Source organism: Galleria mellonella, unplaced genomic scaffold (genome assembly GCF_026898425.1).
Source record: "Galleria mellonella isolate WM207_F2 unplaced genomic scaffold, CSIRO_AGI_GalMel_v1 utg1073, whole genome shotgun sequence".
Taxonomy (NCBI): domain Eukaryota; kingdom Metazoa; phylum Arthropoda; class Insecta; order Lepidoptera; family Pyralidae; genus Galleria; species Galleria mellonella.
Window position 1 is genome coordinate 939410 of NW_026441969.1, and position 25443 is coordinate 964852.

The window sequence follows — 25443 nt, forward strand, 5'->3', positions numbered from 1 at the left end:
TAACTAAATGGAATTGATAGTTAAATGGAGTTTGACAGCCCCATTGCTAGCAATATGCCATTAGGTCGACCTCCACGTGGTTCCCCCTGGAGATCATCGTGAACAATTCTTGTTGAATTTGTCACTATGGGCTAACTGATCTGCTTCATCCTCACCTATCATCCTTCACTGGTGCTCCGCCGGTGCATACCGATAGCGCGAGTGGGGTTACCATTCCATTATCACCCATTAAAAAATACAATATACCCATACCAGAGGGAGACTTTGTACAAAAGTCGATTGCTTCGGTACCTCTTTCCCATTCGTGTTTCAACCGTGAAGCAGTTGTGTTTACACGGCTGTGTTTCGGTTTGAAGAGTGATATGGCGTGACTTTACTGGGTACAGAGGAATAACACCTGAGTCCTCAGAAATGGCAACGCATGGGAAGGTATCATGGGCGAAACAGTATACTCTGTTATGTCTATGGTACTGCTCATGTCTATAGGCGACGGTTACCACTTTCCATCAGATGGGCCGTCAGCTTGTTTGCCATTCTAAGTTGTATAAAAAAAAAACGTGTTTTGCTGATTCGTCCACTTCCTCATGAGTACAGTACTTATGTCGCAACAAGAGTAAACATAAATTTAAAAAAACAATACATAGGTACCTGTATTTGGTGATATTTGGTGGTTTCTCTCGCCTTTGAGATTAGAATCGAATTTTTCCACGAAACATTTCTTTGTTAGTGAGTTTAATTTTAACATGCTGATATTATAAAAGGGAAAGATTTGATTATTTGTTTGTGACGTATAAACTCAAAAACATCGATCGAACTATATTATCAGGGAGTAACATGGGCTATACATTATTTTAAAAAATTCTATCTACCCGTGCGAAGCCGGGCTGGATCTCTAGTTTTATAACAACACTAATAAAATAATATTAACCGTGTTACCGTTCTACCAACCGTGGCATAATAAATTATTCCCCCAACTCGACAATATTTTCAAGCGACTTCAAAAAGAAGAATCAATTCGGTTGTATTTTTTATGTTTGTTACCTCATATCTCCGTCATTTCTAAATTTATTTTGAAAATCCTATTTTTATCTAAAAGGATACACTTGCAAATTGCTCTCATGGACATTTTACCAAACTTGCCACAATCGAAGTCAGTTTATAATTATGTTTTTTTTTTCAACACGATAATGGAAGAGTAACCACCTACTCGTATGCTAACAGTGTACGTGGGTGGGACACCAATGAAGTATGATAGGTGAGAATGAAAAGGCAAGTCAGTTAGCCCATCGTAACGAATACACCAGCACGATGGTTTCCAGGGGGACCACATGGAGGTCGAACTGATAAAGTATATTGCTAGTAATCTGACTAATATTCGGCATTATTCACAATCCCTTCCCATTTAATTATGATGTCATAACATAATATGTAAAGCACAATTCTTGTGGTTTGTAGAAGCGAACTAAATAGCGATCGCTTGGCAAACACCCTGGAAATCTCGCCAACATTCCAAGATAGTGAACTTTAGAAACAGCCGTGACAACAACAAGTCGAAAAGTAAAAAGATAAAAACTCCACGTTGTGAAAACAAAACGAACAAAGCCGACAAGGCTTTGCTCTGTGTCAGTACAGAATTGGAGTTGCAAACAGCAAATCTGCTTTACAAAAAAAATATATTCATTTGATATCACAAAGCGCTGTTTGCATATGTTTCAGTGATCAAAATCTTTGATTTATAAACTTTTATGTTTCTCTACTCGTGTTATAGATAGATAGATAGATAGATACTCTTTATTGTTTCCTCCAAAAGATTACAATAGTAAACTTATTATGAATATAAATAATTACATGTTATATACGCCTTATGTTACAATAGAAGGCCTGTATAAATTTTGTTATCTTCGAAACAGGGCTCATGGTCCATTTACATCAGCCTTTCCCCAAAGTGGACGATAACGCCCCCTTGTGGGCGCTGCAGGCCTAAAGGGGGTAAAAGACCCAGAAAAAATGGGGGCGTTGTGTAGAGGCTTGGAGGTGGTTTGTTGATTTTGAAATAATAGCGTTTTTTAAGTAGGTGAAAAAATGGGGGCGCTAAAAAATAATTTATTCTCAAAGTGGGCAGTAGACAAAATAAGTTTGGGAACCCCTGATTTACATAAACAATATGAATCAGCTTTTTGCCCGGATATAATAGAACCGATGGAAGTAGGCTATTTTTTGTTGGCGTATCAATATAAATGGCTGTGTAGTTCCGACATAGATTAAGTCACCCTTTCCTTTCCCGTGGGTGTGGTAAGAGACGAGGGAAAGGAAGGGAGGCGAGGGATGGAGAGCAATGTTCCTCTGAAAATATTTCTAAAGCCTAACTGCGGTTGCCAATCCGCATGCCAAGCGTGGCAACTACTGGCAAAACTGGGCGGCTTGTGTTCAGCAGTGGACATTTAAAGACTGGTATGATGATGTATCAATTTAAAACATACATCAGCTTTTAAATTACATCTTCATGAATGTAACTATGAAAAACTGCATCCAATTTGGTTTAATAATTTTTGCGTAAACCAAAACATACATACAGACAGACAGACAGATAAAATTAAACATTGTTTTGACATTTGTTGCTTTTGGTTTTTTTTTTATCTAAAAGGATGCACTTACAGATTAATCCCATAGAAATTTTATTTTGTTTTGCATTTGGCGTTCAATTGTTTCTGCCTACCCTAATGGGAGACAGGCGTGACACATATGTATGTATGTATATAAAAATTTATCAAAACCAATTTAGCAGTTTAGTTTTAAATTTAAATAAATTGTTATGCCACAGTTGAAGTCGATTTTTTGCGGAACAATTGAGAACCTCTTTTTTTAAGTCGGTTGGAAATTCCTTTCGTCAGAGTCGGCAACGCGCACGTGACACCGCGTATTACAGGCGTCCACAGGCTACAGTGACCGTTTACCATCAGATACGCTGTATTTATTACGAGTATGAACGCTTGTTTGACCCCTTCGTAGTTTTTTTTTTACAAAACTTAGAATGGCAAACAAGCTGACGGCCCACCTGATGGAAAGTGGTAATCGTCGCCTATAGACATGAGCAGTACCATGGATAAAACAGAGTATACTCTTTCGTTTCTTCCACATTCATCAATCTTTTCATACACGCTCGGCGGTTACGGGTACTTTTAATTTGACGAAAGTGGTTTGTTTGAATGAAAGCATTTGGCGTTTCATTGTTTCTGCCTACCCTAATGGGAGACAGGCGTGACAGATATGTATGTTAATATGAACCAAACGTGTATCAACTATAAAAATAATGACGAAAATCAATTCAAAATGATATGTCGCAGTCTATTGCAGAACGCTCTCGTTCGGCTGTGAGCAGAATTAGATGGAGACGCATTGCGAGGACCTCGATCGCGAAGGAGGGCCTCATCGACGATCCACTATCGTCATAAAAACCACGACCACTCTGTCAAGAGTGTACGACTGAAGAGAGAAGAGAGAGAGAGATGATATGTCTTGTTTTATACACACAAAAAATAAACATAAACGAATTAGCTATATCTTCCTTGGACGCTATTAAATAAATTTTGTAATACGGCCTTCAGACGAAAATTTAATTACGGCAAGTAATAAAATCTTCAAGTTTTCATTTCCCTTCAAGTTTCAGTAACAATTCTTTTAAAGTTGTAAAGTGTTAAAGGAGGGCTGCTACAAATTAAACTATGGCCCATAAATTTCAATCACAATGCTCACTCATTACACGATCTTCTAAACAAATCTGAAAATAAAGCTTTTAGCGAGGCTCGGCTTTTAACAGTTATAAATGATGCTTAGCATTTTTTCTGTATATATATAGTTAGACTGAAGGTTTCTCTGTGTGTACATCGCATGGAGTAGCAACAACAATTTTTTTTTTATGCTACTTAGAATAGCAAACAAGCTGACGGCCCACCTGATGGAAAGTGGTAACTGTCGCCTATAGACATGAGCAGTACTATGGACATAACTGTTTCGCCCATGATACATCCTGGGGACTCAGGTTGGTGAGAGGCTATACTACTACTGTAGGGAGGAAATACATTATTATTTGTTTAATACATTATTATTTATTTGTAATCAATAAACTCAAAAAGTACTCGACCGATTGTAAAAATTCTTTCATCTGTAGTAAGCTACATTATCGACAAGTAACTGTATATTATTTTGAAAAATTCTAATTGAAATAATCTATTCGTACGAAACCGGACTGGATTACTAGTATTAGATAATATTATATTATGGTGATCTTCCACCGTGCGTTTTTCAAGGCACTTTCTTCCACGCACAACCACTCTTTGGAATCAATTTCCAGCAACAGTATTTCCGAATCGATACAACATCTTAACCTTCAAGAAAAGAGCATATTCCTTTTTAAAAGGCCGGCAACACACCTGCAATGCCATTGGTGTTGTAGGTAATCATGGGCGACGATAATCACTTACCATCAGGTAAGCCGCACGCTCGTTTGCCCCCTGTATTGTAAAAAAAATATCCATATTATGATATAACTGGCTTAAAAATTTGACTTTTTCTTCTTGTTTTTTAAAAGATAAGATAGAGTACTTAGCAAACAATTAAATTAACTTTCAACCATTTCAGTAGGATTTATCTAAATAAGTTTTCTCATCTGTTTATCAATTTTTTTAATGATGATGTAAAAAATAATGTGTTCCGTATGAACTCTGTACAATAAAGATAATACAATACAATACAATACAATACAATACAATACAATACAATACAATACAATACAATACAATACAATACAATACAATACAATACAATACAATACAATACAATACAATACAATACAATACAATACAATACAATACAACACAACACAACACAACGCAACGCAACACAACACAACACAACACAACACAACACAACACAATACAATGATTTGAAAAATATATCAAATAGATTACTCGTGTAATATCTTGATAATAACTTCATCCAAATCCAAAATCTGTTTAATTTATAACTGCAGATCATATTTAAATTATCAAACAAATTCCAATCGATTTACTACACTGAACTTAGTAGGATTTATTTACTAAAACTACTTTATCTATGAATCTAAAGTTTGACAGGTAGAGACTACGTGATGTAGATAGATACCTACTCCCCACGGGGAATAGATTATAACAGATTCCGCGCCGACTAAACTCTCCTACTTTGCCTAAATAACTTTACCTAAATTAAATACAAATGGATTTCTTAAGCTCTTATAAAATATTTAGTAACACTTCATCTAGTTATTAATTTAAATAGATGGAGCAACTGCACATAATTTCCATGACAATTTTTGACCTGCAAAAAACGCAATACTCAGGATTGGAGTTCCTATTTGCATAAAATGTATGTCATAACAATTACATTAAAGAAGAATAAGAACGAGAAGCTTCAATTGTCACTAAATTAAAATTATACCAAGGACAGAAACGAACGGGAATGAACCCTGTCGTCGCCATAGTTACCAAATGTCTCGACCAGTCCTTTGCTTACAATGTAAGCTATTTTTAAACTTCGATGCATTAAAGTCTTGTCCTAAGCTTTAAGCCTTTTGCTATGTCTACATATATTGGTATAGTAGTTCCTGTTCCTATAGTATACCTGTGGTATAGTAGTTCCCAAAAAGTAATTTATACACAGGATGTTTTAGACTACATTTACGTCCATTTCATGTTTTTCTTTATATCATCATCATAATCATAACAACTGTTAACTGTCCTCTGGTGAACATAAGCCTCTCCCTGGAAGAAATTTACCATAAGTTGCCACGCTTGGCAGACGGGTTGGCAACCGCAGTTAGGCTTTATAGATGTTTTAAAAGGGACGCTGCTGCCTATCCCTCGCCCTCCCTTAGTCGTCTCTTACGAGATCCACGGGAAAGGAAAGGGTGGCCTATTCTATACCGGGATCATCACGTCATCATTATGTCAGCCGTTAGCTGTCCACTGCTGAACATACACCTCCCTCATAAGGGGGATTTAGCCAGTAGTTGCTATGTTTAGCAGGCGGGTTGGCATTAAGTTCTCTTAGTCGCCTCTTACGACACCCACTACAGAGGAAGGGGTGGCATATCCTATGCCAGGATAGGATGACATATCCTATGCCAGGATGTCATGGTAAATTTAATGTTGCGTTTTAATATTATTTTATTAAAATTAAAATAAATTATTTTGTAAACAAATCTATAAAAAAAACTATAGCCAAGCCAATGTTTACTAACAATCTACCAGCTCATTCTATTGCACTCGTGAGAACTAGTGATAACCACTGTGAGCTGTCCTAAACAAGGATTTCTAATTAGGACACAAGTCTGCACAACGCCAATAATTACTCCGCAAATGTGCCGGAGACCATTCAGAATGAAACGAAACGAGCTAACACTATCCGTGGGGGAGTACTTTGCAAGTACCGTTATGTTGCATAAACTGAAAAGGTTATTATAAACTTCTCAGTCCTTTAACAAATAATAATAAAAATAGAATGATAAGAGACAGTTGGGATTCGGCGGCGGTTCTCTTCCATAAAAGGCGCAGAAAGCTGTACTCCTTTGACACTGCACGAATAGTACGACGTTTTCATTCCTGGGATCCTGAACTCCGCTCGATTGTACTTTTGTATGGCAAACTGCTATCATTCCTCTTCAAGAAGAGGGATGTATTTTTATAGATGAAAGATTTACTTTGTACAAACAAGACAAGCATTGATTGCGTCACTTGTCACTAGCGACATAATGGTTCCATACTGTTCTCATAGATGTATATTGGTGCCACTTGCCAATGCAAACTATTGTAAACCGATCCTAATTGTAGCTAATTCCTATCTGTTGTTACATGAGTGCAGTATTAAATTGTCATTAGCAATAGAGATCGATGGTTTGAGATCGATGTTGGATTCAAGAGTTATCCTACTGTTTGTTTGTTTGTTTATTGGTTATTATTATAATTTAATTGCTTTCTATTTGTATACAATTGTTATTTTCTTTTGTTTGTTTAGTTTTGATTTCTTTTGTTCTTGTTTTGTGCACTACTGTGTGGGCCACATGCTTCTTCGATTAAATTATTTCTTTCTTTCTTTCTTTTTTCTTCATTAACTTAACAGATTAGGGGATAGAAAGGATTAGTAGTACTAAAGACTTTGTTTTTAATAGATGAAATTGAAATGATAATTACTCTTGCGCTATTGATAGACGCTGGAAGGACACCAGTGAGAGATGATACAAGAAAATGAAAACAGGCCAATTAGGCAATCGGGATGAATTCCACAAGAATTAATCATGATGGTTTCCAGGGGGAACCACGTGGAGGTCGACATAATAGAGTACATTGTTAGCAATGGGGTTAATTATTGATGAATTACATACGATGGGCCAAGTGGTCTGCTTATCCTCAGTTATCATTCCTATCTGGTGCCCCGTCAGCATAAGCGTACGTAGGCAGAGTAACCATGCCATTCTCACACATTAAAAATAAAAGATGTTATAAATTTTATGAAAAAGTGATGCCTGAGATAGGTATTTCAATACTTGTATTATAGCATGCTCTTAGCATTTACAGAGCTCTGTATTTTAGACTTTATTATGAACAAGAGTATAATTGCTTGATGGATTTTATAAAATTTGTCGCAATGAGACTGACTTGACTTCATTCTCACTGAAGTGAAATGCCGTGTGGGCCCGGCATAAGCTACCCGTAAATAAGCCACCCGTAAATAAGCCACCCCTTCTTTTCCTGTGGGTGTTGTAAGAGGCGACCAAGAGCCAGCCAAGCGTGGGCAACTACTGACACAGCTTCCCAAAGAGGAGGCTTATGTTCAGCAGTGGACAGTTAAGAGCTGATATGATGACGATAAAATGGGAGAGGAAGAAATTGTTAATAATACAGACTAGTCCCATTGCTAGCAATGTGCCCTGACCACGACGACGACCTCCACGTGGTCTCCCCTGGAAACCATTGTGATGAATTTCAGATGTATGTATCATAATAGGCTAACTGACCTGCCTTTTCATTCTCACCCATCAATACTTACTGTTGTCCTGCCAGCGTATACCGTTAGCGCAGACGGGGTTACCATTCTATTACTATCCATTAAAAAAAGATGATCATGAAGTAGGATGAGGATACCGTCCTATTTTCATTAATTAAAACAAAACAACTGTTAGAGTAATTGAGTTACGTAATGCTGAAGTTTCAACATTTATGAGCGGTGTCTGGAAAGTCGCCAAAAGTCTGGAAACAATGGAACGTACAATATTCAATCTACAGCAGACCATATACGGGTGGCTGGTACACGAGGTGGTCCCCTGTGCACATTTATCTCTGTCTATACGAGCCAGCTAATCTCGGCAGCCACTAAAAGAAATGAGATTTGATTTTCTATATTATTATCAAGACGTGAAATTTCATATGAAAGGGTTAGGTGATGTTTTCATACTTGAAACTTTAATATTTATAATTAAACTAGTTACCAGACCCGGTTTCTCATGATTTTTTAAAATAAAATACAGCCTATGTTCTTCGTTGATCATATATTTTGTTTTCTAAAAATGAAAGTATTTTTAAAATCAATTTATTTTCTTTTAAATTTTAATTGTAAAGCCGGTAACGCACCTGCAATGCTTCTCGTGTTGCGGGTGATCATAGGCGGCGGTAGTCACTTAACATCAAGTGAGATGCATGCTCGTTTGCTCTCCGTTATAACAAAAAAAAAAAAAAAACAATATTTCCTGTTCTTTTTTTTTTATACGATTTAGAATGACAAACAAGCTGACGGCCCACCTGATGGAAAGTGGTAACCGTCGCCTACGTCGACATGACCAGTACCATGGACATAACAGAGTATACTGTTTCGCCCATGAAACCCCCCATGCGTTACCATTCCTGAGGACTCAGGTGTTTCCTCTTTACCTTTCCTCTATTCCTCTGTACCCAGTAAATTCACGCCATATCCCACCCTTCAAACCGAAACACAGCCATGCAGACACAACTGCTTCACGGTTGAAACACGAGTGGGACAGAGGTACCCAAGCAATCGATTTTTGTACAAAGTCTCCCTCTGGTGTTTATAAGAATAATTTCGATTTAGATAACATTGGGTATAATAGTGTAATATAAACGCAATATGTATGTGCCGTGTGGTCCCGGCATAGAATAGGCCACCCCTTCCTTTCCCGTGGGTGTCCTAACCCCCCACAAGGTAGGCTTATGTTCAGCAGTGGGCGGTTAAGGTCTGATATGATGATGTTAAACGAAGTGTAGGACTACCCCCTACTAGATGGAGTGACGACCACAAGTGCAGGGAGTCGGTGGATGCACGTAGTTCAGGACCGTTCCTTACGGCAGTTTCGGGGAGGTTTATGTTCTACAGTGAACAGCTATCTGCTGGTATGGTGATTGTGATAATGATGTTTTAGTATTAAGAAATAAATAAATATATATTTTACACAATCAGGACTTAACGCGATGTAAAAGTTATTACAGGTAAATAGTACTTCCATACCTGCTTATTTATTAGCGACGTTTCGACGTGCATTGCACCACGTCATGGTCAGGACAGGATTTTATCTGTAAAATCTTTTACATCACGTTAAGTCCCGATTATTTATTTAAAATATGTGATATAATACGAGAAAGTTTAAAATTAAATAAATACTTTTTTGTTAAATGTATACTAGTGAAATAATCACAATATTTTTAGCTAAAATTCAAAATATACTGTCAAAATTAAAAAAAAATTCAAAATTCAAAAATCATTTATTCATGTAGGACATTTTAGCCGCTTATGAACGTCAAATTTTGTCAGCTGAATATGGTGTGTACGTCTTGAATGGAATCGTAGAGATGGGTGTTAGGAAGGAAGGAATATTTATGTTTGTTTCTATACAACTTATAATAGCACACAAAGCAACGGTCTACCAAATGAAAAGACATAACCGTCGCGTGTAGACATGAATACTAAGGGCATCACAGAATATACTGTGATGCCACTAGCGCCCTCCATTTTTCCCAGTCTCAAAGACTAAGATGTGTCCTCAAGCACAGCTGTTATATTGCAGAAACACAAGTGGGACAGAGGTACTCAAGCTAATTTTAAAGATCCTCCACTACACTTCAGGTACAATATTAACCCAACGCTCGGTTTACACTACTAATACAATCGCCTATGAGTATTTTAGCAAACAGTAGCTTTCAAGTGAACTAACTATACATATTTGCTTTAGTAAAATTATTCGCGTAAAATACTTGTATTCGAGTGCTGTGAAAGCACTTATAGTAAGTGTTTCAGTAATGTAATCGGGACTTATTAATATAAACCGGGCTTATACTAACACAGATATTAGAATATCAACCTTAACTAATCGAACATAAGGTCTAGAATAATACTGTTTAAAGGAGAAGTCAGCAGTTCTGGGAATTGACGTTTTTTTATAATACAAACAACCCATTCTGGCTTTGCGCGGTTTTTTTTTAAGAACATAAACCATTTTACTCACTAATTACGTAACTTTCTATAGGTTTTGTTTTATAATAAAAAAGGGCAAATGAGCATGCGGCTTACCTGATGGTAAGTGGCTACCGCCGCCCATGGTCACGCACAATACCAAAGGCATTGCAGGTGTGCTGCCGGCCATTTAAAAAGGAATATGCTCTTTTCTTGAAGGTTATGATGTCGTATCGGAAATACTGCTGCTGGAGATTGATTCCAAAGAGTTGTATATGTATGAAAATGCCTTGAAAAACGCACGGTCGAGGACTGTCACTCATCCAGATGGTTGGGATTGAAGTTTAGTTTGTGACGGATTGTACTATGGTAAAAATCAGCAGCTGGTATCAATCTGAACAATTTCTCAGAGCACAGGTAAAAGTATTTTTTGTAAATGAGTATTTGTTTGCGCCTTTCCTTTTTGTGTGTATAAATTTATGGGTGCAGGAACTCTTCAATAACTCGTTTACTGTTACTTTTGTGAAATATGAGTTTATTATACGAAATATTATTAGGATCAATCATTGCTAATTACAGAGAGCGAGCGAGTCAAGTTCATGTCTATCACCGCAGTAGCAGACCGTTGAAGTCTCACTTCACTCCGTTGACGTTTTATCTATTTTACTCAATAGATGGCACCAACATGGCCCCGCCTTTGAAAGCTGCAGGTATACAGATTTCAACATAAACAGGGTCGTCTTTCTCCTCCTTTCATTCTGCATCTGATGGCTGAGGTGGAAGCGGACATATTTTAGAAGTGGCACGTTGTATGATACCAGTTGCAGTGCGAATCTCTGCCACTCGGGATACTCCATCCTTGCCTGGAAAAGTGCGCAGAATTCGACCCATCCGCCATTTTAGTGGTGGTAGGTTATCTTCTTTGATGAGAACTAATGTGTCTTGGCCGATATCTGGTTGCTGTACCTTCCACTTCGTTCTGGTTTGAAGCTCCGATACGTACTCCTTAGACCAGCGTTGCCAGAAATGTTGCCTCATTTGCTCTATACGGTCATATCGCATCAGGCGATGAGTTGCAGTAGACGTCAGGTCTTTGCAAGGAAGCGCGGTCAGAGGCCGCCCGATAAGAAAATGTGAAGGAGTAAGGGGAAGGAAATCATTAGGATCCGAGGACAATGGGTACATAGGACGAGAATTTAGGATAGCTTCTATCTGTGTTAGGACAGTCGTAAATTCTTCAAAGGTTAAGTTACTATTGCCAACAACTCGTCTAATATGGTGCTTACAAAAGCGGACCCCTATCTCCCATAAACCACCGAAATGAGGAGCATACGGCGGAATGAATCGCAATTTAATACCATTGTTTGTAGTGAAATCTTCGATTTGAGTAGCATTTTCATTTAGAAATAATGACAATTCTTTCTGTGAACCCACAAAAACTTTTCCATTGTCACTAAATATTTCTATCGGCTTACCGCGACGAGAAATAAAACGTTTTAAAGCGAGTAAATAATCATTTGTAGAAAGACTAGATACTAATTCCAAATGTATAGCACGAGTGGTAAAACACACAAATATACAGATATAACCTTTCATAAGTGCAGCACCTCGTCCTCTGCGATTCAGTATCATCACCGGTCCGGCATAGTCGACGCCACAACGCATGAAAGGGTAACCTGGTTCTAAACGTTCAGACGGTAAGTCGCCCATTATTGGCGTTAAGGTTTTCCCTCTCATGCGTACACATGTAACGCATTGCCGTACAACTTTCCTAGCTAGGTTTCGACCCGCGAGTGGCCACCAATTTTCTCGAATTGTAGATAAAAGTAATTGGGGTCCCGCATGTAGTAACCTTTTATGTTCATCTCTAAATAAAAGTGTACTAAAATAATTTTTACTTGAAATTAATATTGGGTATTTTTTATTATAATCGAAGTGACGTGAGTTACGCAATCTGCCACCAACTCTAATTAGGCCACTTTGATCTAGAAATATGTTGAGACCGGACACTTTATTCGATTTGGTTTGATTTAATGGTAATTGTTTTAGTAAGCTGTCGTATTCATCCGGAAATGATTGTATTTGCTCAAGTCGAGCTAGCATTGTTATTGATGCGCTTAACTCATCCACCGACAACGAACCAGTTGTACGCAGGTGCTTGGGCGACCGTATGTTGGTTATGAATCGCAACACATAAGCACCAGTACGTTTTAAACGTTCGAACGAAGAGAATCGTGAAAAGTTGATAAAACTATCTTTTATGTTTGAAGCAGCACATACAATTTCATTTTTTACTTCTGGTAGCTCTATAGAAGTATAAGTACTATGGTCAACTTTACAATTAAATTGCCGACCGTGTAAAAATGTAGGACCGTCCCACCACAATGTACAGTCAACAAGTATATCGAGATAGGCACCCCTAGACGCGAGATCGGCCGGATTATTTTTGCCATTAACATGCAACCAAATTGCATCACCCGTTAACTCATTTATTTCAGTTACACGATGTTGTACGAACGTTTTCAACAAATGTGGTGACATACGAACCCATCCCATAACTATAGTCGAATCTGTCCAAAAATAGACCTTATCGAATTTAAGTCTAAGTGAGGATACGATTTTTTTGTATAATCTGGCACCTAACAATGCGCCGCATAGCTCCAGTCTCGGGATGGTGACAGGTTTAATAGGTGATACTTTACTTTTGGCGCATAATAATTTAATTGTTACTGGGGAATCTATGTTCTTATTATAAGTACGAATATATGCGCATGCACCGTATGCATTCTGAGATGCATCCGTGAATATATGTAATTCCTTTATTTCGTTATTATCACTCATTATATAACGCGGAATTCTTAATTCGTGTAAAGATTTTAATGAATTAATGAATTTTTCCCAATTTAATTTTATATTTTCTGGAACCGTGTCATCCCAATGAATTTTACACAACCATAGGTGTTGTAATAATATTTTTGCAATAATAATGACCGGTGTCAAAAGACCAAGTGGATCATAGATCTGCGATAAAATAGATAAAATAGTTCGCTTTGTGACTACGTGTGACTCAGTGATTGCGGTAGTGAAATGTAATTCGTCGCTAGTGTTGTACCAACCTATACCGAGAGTTTTATTCTGACAATGATCGCCCGTACATAACTCTTTAGAACTACTCGTTTTTACATCGTGACTAAATGTCCATTTTCTTAGTGTAAAACAACCTGATGATAACACTTGCGATACTTTATTGCATATCTCCAGTAAAATCTGCTTATCATCGTGACCGGTAATTAGGTCATCGACATAGAAATCTTCGTTTATTATCTTAGCAATCATATCATCACCGCACTCAATAGCCAATTGTTTCAGACAACGCATGCTTAAGTACGGCGCTGACGCAGTTCCATATGTAACCGTATTTAACCGGTAAATGGACAGGGGATCTGAAGGATTCTCTCTCCACACAATTAGTTGTAAATTTCTTTGATCCATTTGTATTAAGATTTGCCGAAACATCTTTTCAACATCGGCGGAAGCTACAAATTTGTACTGTCTAAATCGCAATAGTATTGAAAAGATATCGTTTTGAAGAGGCGGACCGACATACTGAATATCGTTAAGCGATTTGTTCGACGTGGTCACAGCACTAGCATCAAAAACAACACGCAATTTTGTTGTCGTACTGTGCTCACGTAAAACACCATGGTGTGGAAGGAAGTAATACGGTTTATTATATTCATCTACCTTCGTCATATGCCCTAATTCAACATATTCATGTATAAAATCATAATATAATTTTTTATAGAACGGTAATCGTTCCAACTTACGTTCTAGCGATAAGAAACGGGATTCAGCGAGTGCATATGAGTCACCGAGATGATCAGCTGACTGTTGTAAGGGAATTCGCACTAAAAATCTACCATCAGCGTTACGTTTAGTAGTCGTATCAAATAAATGTTCGCATGTATGTTCGTCTTCCGTAAGTAACTTATTTGTGATAGTTACTTCTTCTAATTCCCAAAATCGTTTTAACTGTGTATCTATCGCTTGCGACAAGTTACACTGAATAGGATTACCGTGACATGATGTGACGGTTCGCCTATAGTACAATAGGTTTAATACCATAAGTACATAAAAGAAACAGGGGTTCCTATGGGTGACCGCTACGAAAACTGAGCTATTTAATATAAACAAACTTTAAAGTCAAGGTTCACAATAGCGTACAGAGAAGACGTTACCATATATGAAATATTGACACAGAAAGGAAACTCCTTTGATGTGTTTCCAAAGTGTAGTGGATGTCACAAGAAAATTTAATAAATTAAACAAAAATATATTATATTTTATATATAACTAAATTATAGTTTACCTTTTATCATCAGATGTAAAAAAGGATGCATACAACACAGTTTAATAAGGTTTATGAGAGCCTTTAAAGTTTTATAAATTCGATAATCAATTTAATATAAAATACCAAAATACGTTAACATATAATTAAATTGAATTTAAAGAAAAGTTCAGTTCGAATAATAGGCTAAATCTGATTATTGAAATATCTACCCTTCGGTGACATAATCTATGACGTTATTAGAGAAAGAATAGAAAAAAAAAGAAAAAAAAGGGGAGACGGCAGATCGGCGGGCGCGCGGGAGTCGCTTTTTAGGAATTGCGCAATAAAAAAAAGAAAAAAGAAAAAGGGAAAATGGCGCGGGAGTCGTGTTTTAGGAACTGCGCAATAAAATAAAAAAGATAACTGGGATATAGAGCTAGGAGTGACTGGATCTGTGAAGGGGTTAGAGATCTTAGTGTGTCGCTGTCGATTGAGTGTGTGAAAAGAGTCAATGGAAGACTGGAGAATCCGGTGAGCTTGTTCCATTTATTACTACGTAGTTAGATTTTTGACTGTGATCACAGGCAAGGTTTATGCTTAATATTTTTCCCTACAACTATTAGTATGCGTATTTAATCGAGTCCATGTACCTTTGGGTAATGCGTATATCGTTGAATGCAATCACATTTGAACAAAGATCTACATCAATATAATTTACGTAATAATAATACATACTTACGTTATTCTACTCATATACAAGATTCAATTATATGGCTGTTTGATAGAAATTCATCGATTTGACTCAATGTTCTAATTGTCTAGTTTTGGCAAATACTTATTGAATCAACTATTGAACTATTACAATACTAACTAGTTTCATATCTAGTTATTATATTTATTTATTGAGGATAAATAGACTGAGGTGGCTGTGGTCTGGTCTCATTGCTGGGGAAGCAGCCATTGATGAGACAGAGGGGTTATTGAGTGGCGACTCTGTATATGCAAGTGTGGTGAGGGCTGCCTCCGTTGGTTGGAGTGACTGTTTTATGTGTATTATGGGGACTCGGTGGGTGCAGGAGTTTGGGGCTGTTCCTAGTGGCAGTCTATGGGGAATTGCCTGTGTTCAGTCGTGGATTGGTGATGGTTGAGACGATGATGATGATGGAATAGTTGTATTTATTACACTATTACAGTGTTGATTTGGAACACCTGCTCATGCTTAACGTCTCATGGTAAAGTGTTTTCATACCATTGCTCGGTCAACTGTACTAATGATTCTTTTGTATACTTTTAATTACCCATGATTACATGTGGGAATTTGTTTTACACCAGATGTACAGAGAAACAGCTTAGCTGTTGCAGGTGATTTTATGTGAATGTATTACTTTTAATACATTAATGTGTTAGTAGATAAATTCATGTAACGGTGGGATGTTTATGGTAAACAAGCCTGTATTGTTTAAATAGATATTTTGTCTTGATTTATTATAAACCTTAATATTGATTTTGTTGTAGTAAGCAAGCTGATAATAACAACTCTTTGTATATTACTGCTTTTAATAATATTTAATTATATTGATATTATAGGTGTGGATTTATTTCCTAATGGTAATAAATGTACTAAAGGATTCTTTGACTATAGTTACTCTTAACTAGGTATGAGGTTCAGTATAAAATTGGTACTGTATGACACTTGTGAAGCTATGTATTTTACTCATATTTAGAAAGGAAGTTGTCCTGGCGATAAGGTTTGTATGTGTGTTGTTTGTTCATGTTATATTAACAAATTCAGACAGGGTTAATATTAGTGAATATTGACTGGATTTATTTTTAATATACATGTTTTGAATATTTTATGGGAATAGTATGGAGATATACAAGTAGTAAAATATAATATTAGTATTTTATAAATTTAATTATTGAGTTATATGTTTATGTCGGACTGTATCCAAAGAGATATTATCCTATTAATATCAAGTTAGGACAATTACTTTAAATATTAATAAAGTAAACACTAACACTGATTATTCACTTCTTTAATAAATTTACATTAGAGGTTAGGAATCAAATAGATAGCATATTGGGAAATCTTCACCACACATGTATTTGAGAAATGTTCTTGATAATTAGTACTGTATGTATATATTATTGCAAGTACAATTGCAATAAGAATGTTAAACTTCTAATCTTCTGTTCATTCTTGAATTTGAAAGTAAGCTTGGCTACTGATATGAATATAAAGCTGCAGCATTACTGGATACTATTAATTATTTCTGGTGTAAACCATAATTATTTATGTCACTGATAATTTAGTTGTATATTACGGTTGATATATGATGATTTTATATTTAATTATATTAAACAAATACAAATAAACAAACTTGCTAGTATTTATTACGTTGACAGTTGTGATAGATAATCAAAATTCAATTCAATACATCAATACGTCATTCAATACGTCATTAATGTGACAGATGTCAAACAAAAGGAGATTATACACGTTATGATTCTATATCTAAGTCTATAGAAAATTTATATAATTTTCTGTTATTTTATAATAACTGTAGGGGAAATATTGGAATTATTTATATGAGAAATTTCACTTAAATGATATGATAATTATTTAAAGACCTAATTTCTTAGGGATTTAATTATGATGATTTAAACACTAAAACACTTGTTTATCTGAGAAATCCTCTTAGTAAATAGGTTTACTAAGACACTAAAAGGAAGTAGATATAGTATAACTATAGTACAGCTACAATAATTGTATGGGACTTACTGTCCTTTCTATACAAATATATATTTAATCTATATCTTTCACATTATAATTATGCAATATATTGCCTCTACTACTACAACATACACAAATAGGACTTATTGTCCTTCCTATATACCTATATATAATAATTGACCTGGCACTTTAATGTGTAATTTATCAGTACTTATGACAACAACCAATTAGGACTTATAGTCCTCTCTATAAAGCTACATAATTATTTAATCTGATTATTTCACAATGTGATTAATCAAACCTCTACAAATATTACAAAAGATCTCTATTACTCTCAACACAATAATAGCTTGTTGGACTTAGTGTCCTCAAACTTATAGAAAACCCAACTGGTTATTTCACGAGACGTTGTTAACTTGTGATTAATCAGTGTCTTTTAAAGGACTTATAGTTCCTTTAGATATATCTCTCTGAATAAATAATTGGTTAATTCACAATGTGGTTAATCAACAATAATATTATATATAATTGACTGGACTTATAGTTCATTCAATAGCACTCATTACTTTTAGTAGCTCTCGACCTATGGGTTGGACTACTCGTTCTTAGGCTCCGGCCTAATCAACAGATTTAACTTGAACCTTGAGTATTCTTGGTATTAAGTAAATAATATTAAATTGACAATGCTATGTTATGATATAGCAATTATCAACATTATATGGCTTGGCCAATTCCAGGGTGTGGAAGGTATCCCCTATCACACAAATCTTCATCTCTATCGGACTGTCTTCACAGGTGATCTCTAATGTCACATTATAGGGCCGAAGGGTTATGTCCCAACAAAGTAAGTTCTGGTGTCTGGGTGATCTCGCTTCTTGGTCTGATCTCTTGTGGAGCCGAAGGGAAACCCCATTGAGTAAGCTCGTAACAGGGTGACGCTGGGAAACAGTTTCGTACTGTTAGTGGGTGATCTCTATGTCGCCATATAGGACTGAAAGGGTCATCGCCCATGAGTAAGCTCTCGTGTCGGAGTGATCCTGGGATTTCAGTTCCGATCCTTTTGCCTCTGGCAAACACCAATTTATACTGGAAGCATCGTGGGGCTGGTGGAGCCACTGTAATGTTGAAGTAAATGTACTTATGTTTGGTTTGGAACTGAGAATACTCATGCCCTTATTACCATCAGAGTGCATTAATAAATAGTAATACCCTTCCCTACCTTTTAGGAGGAAGAGTTATAGATAGTTGGAAAGTCTTCCACTGGTCCGGGCGTGTGAGGGGCCCGACCGCTCCCCCATTTTTTTTTATTATTACAGTTATTCTGTAATTTACTATTAAATTAACATAACCTTCTAGTTTCATGAATTATGAGTATAATTCATTAATTATTCTTAATCCTTAAAGATTTATCAATCATCTTCATTATTTAACTCCTATCATATACCAATTAAAGAACCTTTTGGTTATTACACACACAACGGGTCCTACATTACTAGACGATCACACATTTATTTATCTGGCCAAATGATCAAGTGTTCTACTAAAGATCTGTTCAATATTATGTTTTATTGTAAGGGTTTATATGATTCATAGGATATTTGGGGTGTATAAGGCAATATAGGTATGGGGTTATATTGAGGGTGTTAGGCTATCCTTTAGGGTAGGTTTTCTTTAGATTTTCATGGATTTTCATTAGGTTAAGCCTTCGTAGGCTTTTCATAGGCTTTGTAGGTTTTCCACGTGTAGGTTAGTTAAGAGGGTAGTTATTATAAGGGGTGCAAAAAGGGGGGGGACCATCACAATGAGCTGTCGGAATGAATGGAACCTGATATTAACCATCCCAATTTAGAATTCTGTAGGAATGGTCCACTCGGCAACCGAATTCTATTTTCGTATAATATATCCCAAAACAAATCCGCACCTATTAATAAGTCAATTGCAGATGGTTCATTAAAGGTGGGATCGGCAAGTTGAATGTTGTCCGGAATACGTAACGATTTATAATCCATTGGTTTTGACGGTATGGTCGACGTAATGCACGGCAAAACCATACATTGAACTCGCATTTTATAATCGTTTACCTTCGATCGTATATTAACTTCGCATATTTTATTCGACTGAGTGAGTGATTGTCCCACACCTGTAATTCGTATAGTGGACTGTATAGATGATATGTTTAATTGTTGAAATAATTGATTTGAAATGAAAGAATGTTGACTTCCATTATCTAGAAGTGCACGTATTGTAAAACATCTTTTATTGCCGTCGAATATATCAACAAGTGCAGTGCATAACAGAACTTGTTGCATAGGAAATAAAGTCGTATTTAAATCACCCGTATTATTCGTTTGAGAGTGAAGTGCGGTCGATGACCTTCGCGCGTTATCAGCTGGTAGTGAATAATGCGCACGATCAGCTGATGCGCTCGCGACCACCTCGCCGTCCGTATGAATTAAACTATTATGTTTCTTATTGCAACGCTTACAAGCACCAAAAATGCATTCGTTTACGGTGTGCCCAGAACGTAAACAATTTTGACATAATTTTTTGTCATCTATCAATTTAATTCTATCCTTTACAGATAAATTTAAAAAGGATATACAAGTATAAAGTGCGTGGTTTTCACTACACATAATACAGTTCCGTATGCGTTTATTATTCAGTTTACTATTATTTGTTCGCGTTGTAACGTAACTATGTGTAAACTGTGAATGATTCGAATATCTTTTAGAATCGTGTACTGGTTTACGTTCGAGAATAGGTTTATTCGCTAGTACCTTATGATTTACGAGAGTAACCTCTAACATGTCGGCCTTGTTTCTCAAAAAGTTTAACAAATCGTCTAATTTTAATTTATTATTAGGGTCACTGGAAATCGAACCTTTATGATTTTCCCATTCTCGTTCCGTATTTGCGTCTAATTTAGTTAAAACTAAATAAATAACTAAGGTATCCCACGAATCAGTCGGTTCACCTAAAGTTTGAAGGGCACGTAAATTTCGTAAAATCGTATCAATTAGTTTTCTTATTTGCAACGGTGACTCCTTTGTAACAGATGAAGCTGAAAACAATGATCTCACATGATTATAAACTAGTAAGCGGTTATTATGAAATCTGTTTTCAAGTAATTCCCAAGCATGATTGTAGTTAGACGCTGTGAACTCTAACGCACTAATTACTTGTAATGCACAACCGCTAAGAGAGGATTTTAAATAATGTAATTTCTGAATGGCATCAAGGTCTGTACGTTCATGAATCATAGTTATATAAGAATTTCTGAATTCTAACCACAAATCGTACGATCCGTCGAAGCACATTAACTTGATTTCAGGTAGCTTTACAGCTACAGGTTTTGAAATTATGGACTGTGAACAATTGGAATTAGTATTTTTGTCCACCTCTATCAAACATTTTGCAGCGGCGATATTACTATAGTACTGTTCTTCTATTAATTCTCTATATTCTAACTGGTTTTCTAATTCCTTTTTGTCAACGAGTACGTCTATTTGATTTTGAATATCACAATAGTTATTAAAACATTGTGTAATTGTATCGATTCGTAAACTAATTTCTGTGATTTGCATTTTCGTTAACGTTAATGATTTATATTTACTAATATATTTTTCGAACAATGTTAATCTACCCTTCACTGTACCCCGAAGCTTTTTGAGATCATTAAGTTTATGCAAATCAACGAGATTATTGTCTGAAAATTCATCGTCACTCATTTCGGAAGTTTCTATAAAAAAAAGATAGAAGTACCTACTTATAATTTAGTATACGTGACGTGGTTAACAAATTTTTTTTTTTTCTTCACGTCTGGAAATAGGAATCGCTTGATGAAATGCACTGTTGTAAATGTTAATGAAGTTTAAACACTGTTAACACAAATTTCGCTTAGGATAAAAGGATACAAAAGGAATGGTGGCTCTGACTGTTTTCCCACTGATTCTTCAGATATTCGGCTACGAAGACCACTTTGTTTGCGCCTTTCCTTTTTGTGTGTATAAATTTATGGGTGCAGGAACTCTTCAATAACTCGTTTACTGTTACTTTTGTGAAATATGAGTTTATTATACGAAATATTATTAGGATCAATCATTGCTAATTACAGAGAGCGAGCGAGTCAAGTTCATGTCTATCACCGCAGTAGCAGACCGTTGAAGTCTCACTTCACTCCGTTGACGTTTTATCTATTTTACTCAATAGATGGCACCAACAGTATTATTTGAAGTTATTCATTATAAACAATGGAATCAAATCTTTCCTTTTTATAATATTATATAGATATATCTATTATTTATAAAAAAAGGAGAGCTTGTAAGAATAAATGGATTTTTGTTATTCTTTCACGCAAAAACTACAGATTGAAATTTGAAATAACAGTAAGTTTATTCCAACACAGATTATTTTATCTACTAATAGGTATACTGAATGTATACTTTATATACTGACTAGCTTTTGCCCGCGACTTCGCTCGCATTGAATTCCGTTATGTAACAAACCCCATTTCATATCTTTCGCCGCTTCAAAGGTAAAAGTTTTAAATATGAAGTCTCATAATTTCTGTCTTCAAAAATGCCAGACTTCCGTGCAAAGTTTAACCCCATATTTCACTCCCTCAGAGGATGAACTCTGACGTGTATTTTTATAATGTCCGAACGCGTACTTTGTGTTTTATAATCAATCATCTCAAATAAATATATACAAAATTACATCTTTAATTTCAAGTATATAATTTTTTTAAAAATCTGGAACACATATTTATTTCTAATTAACTGCTGAGCTTGACCTTCTACTTATGACTTCGCATGCATCTACTTAAATTATAGTACGATAATCTTTCTTTCCAGTGAGAGTACCAGAGGGAGACTTTGTACAAAAGTCGATTGCTTGGGTACCTCTGTCCCATTCGTGTTTCAACCGTGAAGCAGTTGTGTTTGCATGGCTGTGTTTCGGTTTGAAGAATGGGATATGGCGTGAATTTACTGGGTACAGAGGAATAACACCTGAATCCTCAGGAATGGCAACGCATGGGGGTATCATGGGCGAAACAGTATACTCTGTTATGTCCATGGTACTGCTCATGTCTATAGGTAACGGTTACCACTTTTCATCAGGTGGACCGTCAGCTTGTTTGCCATTCTAAGTTCTATAAAAAAAAGAATAATTTAGGGGTAAAAAGTAGTCTATGTTACTGGATTGATTGGATTAGATAGATATCTTTCTAATGGTTTAAGACTTATTACAATTAGTTTTAATATTTCTTAATTACAAAAAATAATTCACTCCTTTTTACAATCTTAATATATGTGTAGTTGCGACAGGTATTTCTTTTTACTCATACAGTATACAGCAGGCGTTTCCAAACTTATTTTGTCTACTGCCCATTTTGAGAATAAATTATTTTTAGCGCCTCCATTTTTTCACCTACTTAAGAACCACTATTACTTCAAAATCAACAAATCACCCCCCAAGCCTCTACACAACGACCCTATTTTTTTTCAGGTTCTCTTACCGCCCCCCTTTGGCCTGCAGCACCCACAAGGGGGCGTTATCGCCCACTTTGGGAAAGACTGGTATACAGGAATATTACATTTATAAATTATGTGGTCACATATGAAATAGATGTAAAAGTTAGAAACACCTCGCCCCTGTCGGCTGCACACGCCGTCCCCCGCCCCCGCCCAGATCTTGCCATGGTGCAGGCATGGTACATTCTGGGCTGAACTTACTCGATACATAAAATCCGATTTTATTTCTCTCAAATTAAAATACTGTAATGAAATATTAATGACTTGTAATAATGTATCATTTATATTAATTCCTGGCTCAGTGGCCTGAAATAAACTTTGTATTAATTATATTTAAATAGACAAGGGTTTATTCCCAATTTAGGTATTTTCAAATGTAGTAAAACTATTTAGTAAATGTCTAAATTTAAAACTTTGCTTCCCATCCTTAGTAAGTTAACATTAACAAATTTACTTATAAATTTTCATCTAAATCAAATCACCCTTATCTCATCCGCTTAGAAACAAAATTTCCAAAAAAGAATCTTCTTAAAACATTTTGTTTTCAATTAAAAGTCTAAAAACAAACTTTTTTACTTCTAACTTCGAAATAACAGAATTCCTGCACAAATTTTCATCTCTTATTTCGCCCCTTTATGGAAAAATCTTAATATCTAATCAGACTAACTTTCATCACCTGTGGCTTTTGAAAATATTTAGTAACCATTTAGTAATTAAAAAGCGCTGTAGCAATTAAATTGCTGCAGCACATGCTGAGTGGTGACCACGTTGGCAATAACAAATGTCAAGTTTTTTTTTTTAAATTGAGAATTTATGTAATTTTTTTGTTGTTGGCAATAAATGTGTTCTTTCTATCTTTCTAATTTATTCAATATACTCACGGCCACAGCGGCGTCGATCACCAGGTACAGTGGTTTATAAGCATGCGCCACTGTCGCTCGGAGCACGAAAATTCTTCGTTCGCACACTTTCAGCGCGTCCAGCACCACCTTAATAATAATAATAATTGAATTTAATACAATGGACCATCCCTTCCTTTCTCGTGGGTGTCGTAAGAGGCGACTAAGGGGCGGCGAGGGATGGGCTGCAGCGTCCCTCTTAAAACATCTCTAAAAGCCTAACTGCCAATCCACCTGCCAAGCGTGGAAACTACCGGCAAAACTCCCCTTATGGGGATTTCTTATAGCTTTTTTTATACCACTGAGGTGGCAAACAAACATACGGCTCACCTGATGGTAAGCGGTTACCGTAACCCATTAACGCCTGCAATACCAGAGGTATTACGCGTGCGTTGCCGACCCTGAAGAAATCTCTTTACTCTCTTTTTGAAGAACCCCATGCTGTAGTCTCTTGGGAAAACTTCTTGGGTTATGTTCAGTAAAGGACAGTTAACAGCTGAAATAATAATAAAATTAAAACTAAATTAATCTCACAATTAGTTTAAGTAACATTTAGTCGATGAAGCTCAGTCGGATAATGCTTGAGTTCTAGAAACAAAAGATTGAATCCCAGCCCAAACATTCTGAATTTGAAGATTCAGATATTTAAACTATTTGACTCGATATATTCAATTTAATACTTATTAATTTATAACTCATGTGTTTTAGTGTATAAAAATAAGGGGGATTTTCTAAATACACAGCAATCAACAGTTGTAAAATTTCGTTTACATAAAAATAAATTTGGTATGAAGCACACTCCACTGTCATAACATCGGCTACTTTACATCCTGGTCACGCGAATGAAGTCTCAGGCAGAGGCAGGCTTGTTAATTTGAATAAAATTGCTTTTTTAACAGCCACCTTAAGTCTGTTTTTATTCAACTTCATAAAGGACACGATTTTCTGTAATAATGTAGCTTTTTTGTTTGTAAAATAATAAATTATACAATATTTTTTTATGCGACTTAGAACGGCAAACAGACTGGTGATCCATCTGATGAAAACTGGTAACCATCGCCTATAGACTTGAACAGTACCATGGAAATAACGGTGTCGCCCATGATACGCTTCATGCGTTGCCATTCCTGAGGACTACGGTATTGTGCCTCTGTACACTCTAATTTCACTGCCATATCCCACCCATGGCATGCAATACTTTGGCAGAAATACGAATGATACTAAATGGTCAGAGGTACCCAAGCAATCGACTTTTGTATAAAGTCTTCCTCTGGTATAGTTATATATTTATTAAACTTTAATATACCTAGATAGTGTAAATGGCGGACTTAACACCATATGGCGTTATCTACCAGTCGACCGTAGACAGGAATAACAAAAAACGTAATTGAGGGTGCAACGTGATGGGGAAATAAAAAAAAAATCTAAACAATATTAATACATACGTAAATACCA

The 25443-nt window shown here is 36.0% G+C and overlaps 1 protein-coding gene across 1 annotated transcript in view; it reads right to left on the reverse strand.

The window, feature by feature from the left end:
- Positions 1-11244: 11244 nt before the first annotated feature.
- Positions 11245-25443, reverse strand: part of LOC113516532 (uncharacterized) — a 34482-nt gene continuing 20283 nt past the window's right edge. The window contains exons 5-9 of the mRNA XM_052891879.1: positions 23971-24078; positions 23203-23332; positions 20844-21057; positions 12395-14590; positions 11245-11662 (exon numbers count right to left, since the gene is read on the reverse strand). Of these exons, the coding sequence (XP_052747839.1) occupies positions 11245-11662; positions 12395-14590; positions 20844-21057; positions 23203-23332; positions 23971-24078 (3066 nt within the window). The remainder of the gene's footprint in view (positions 11663-12394; positions 14591-20843; positions 21058-23202; positions 23333-23970; positions 24079-25443) is intronic.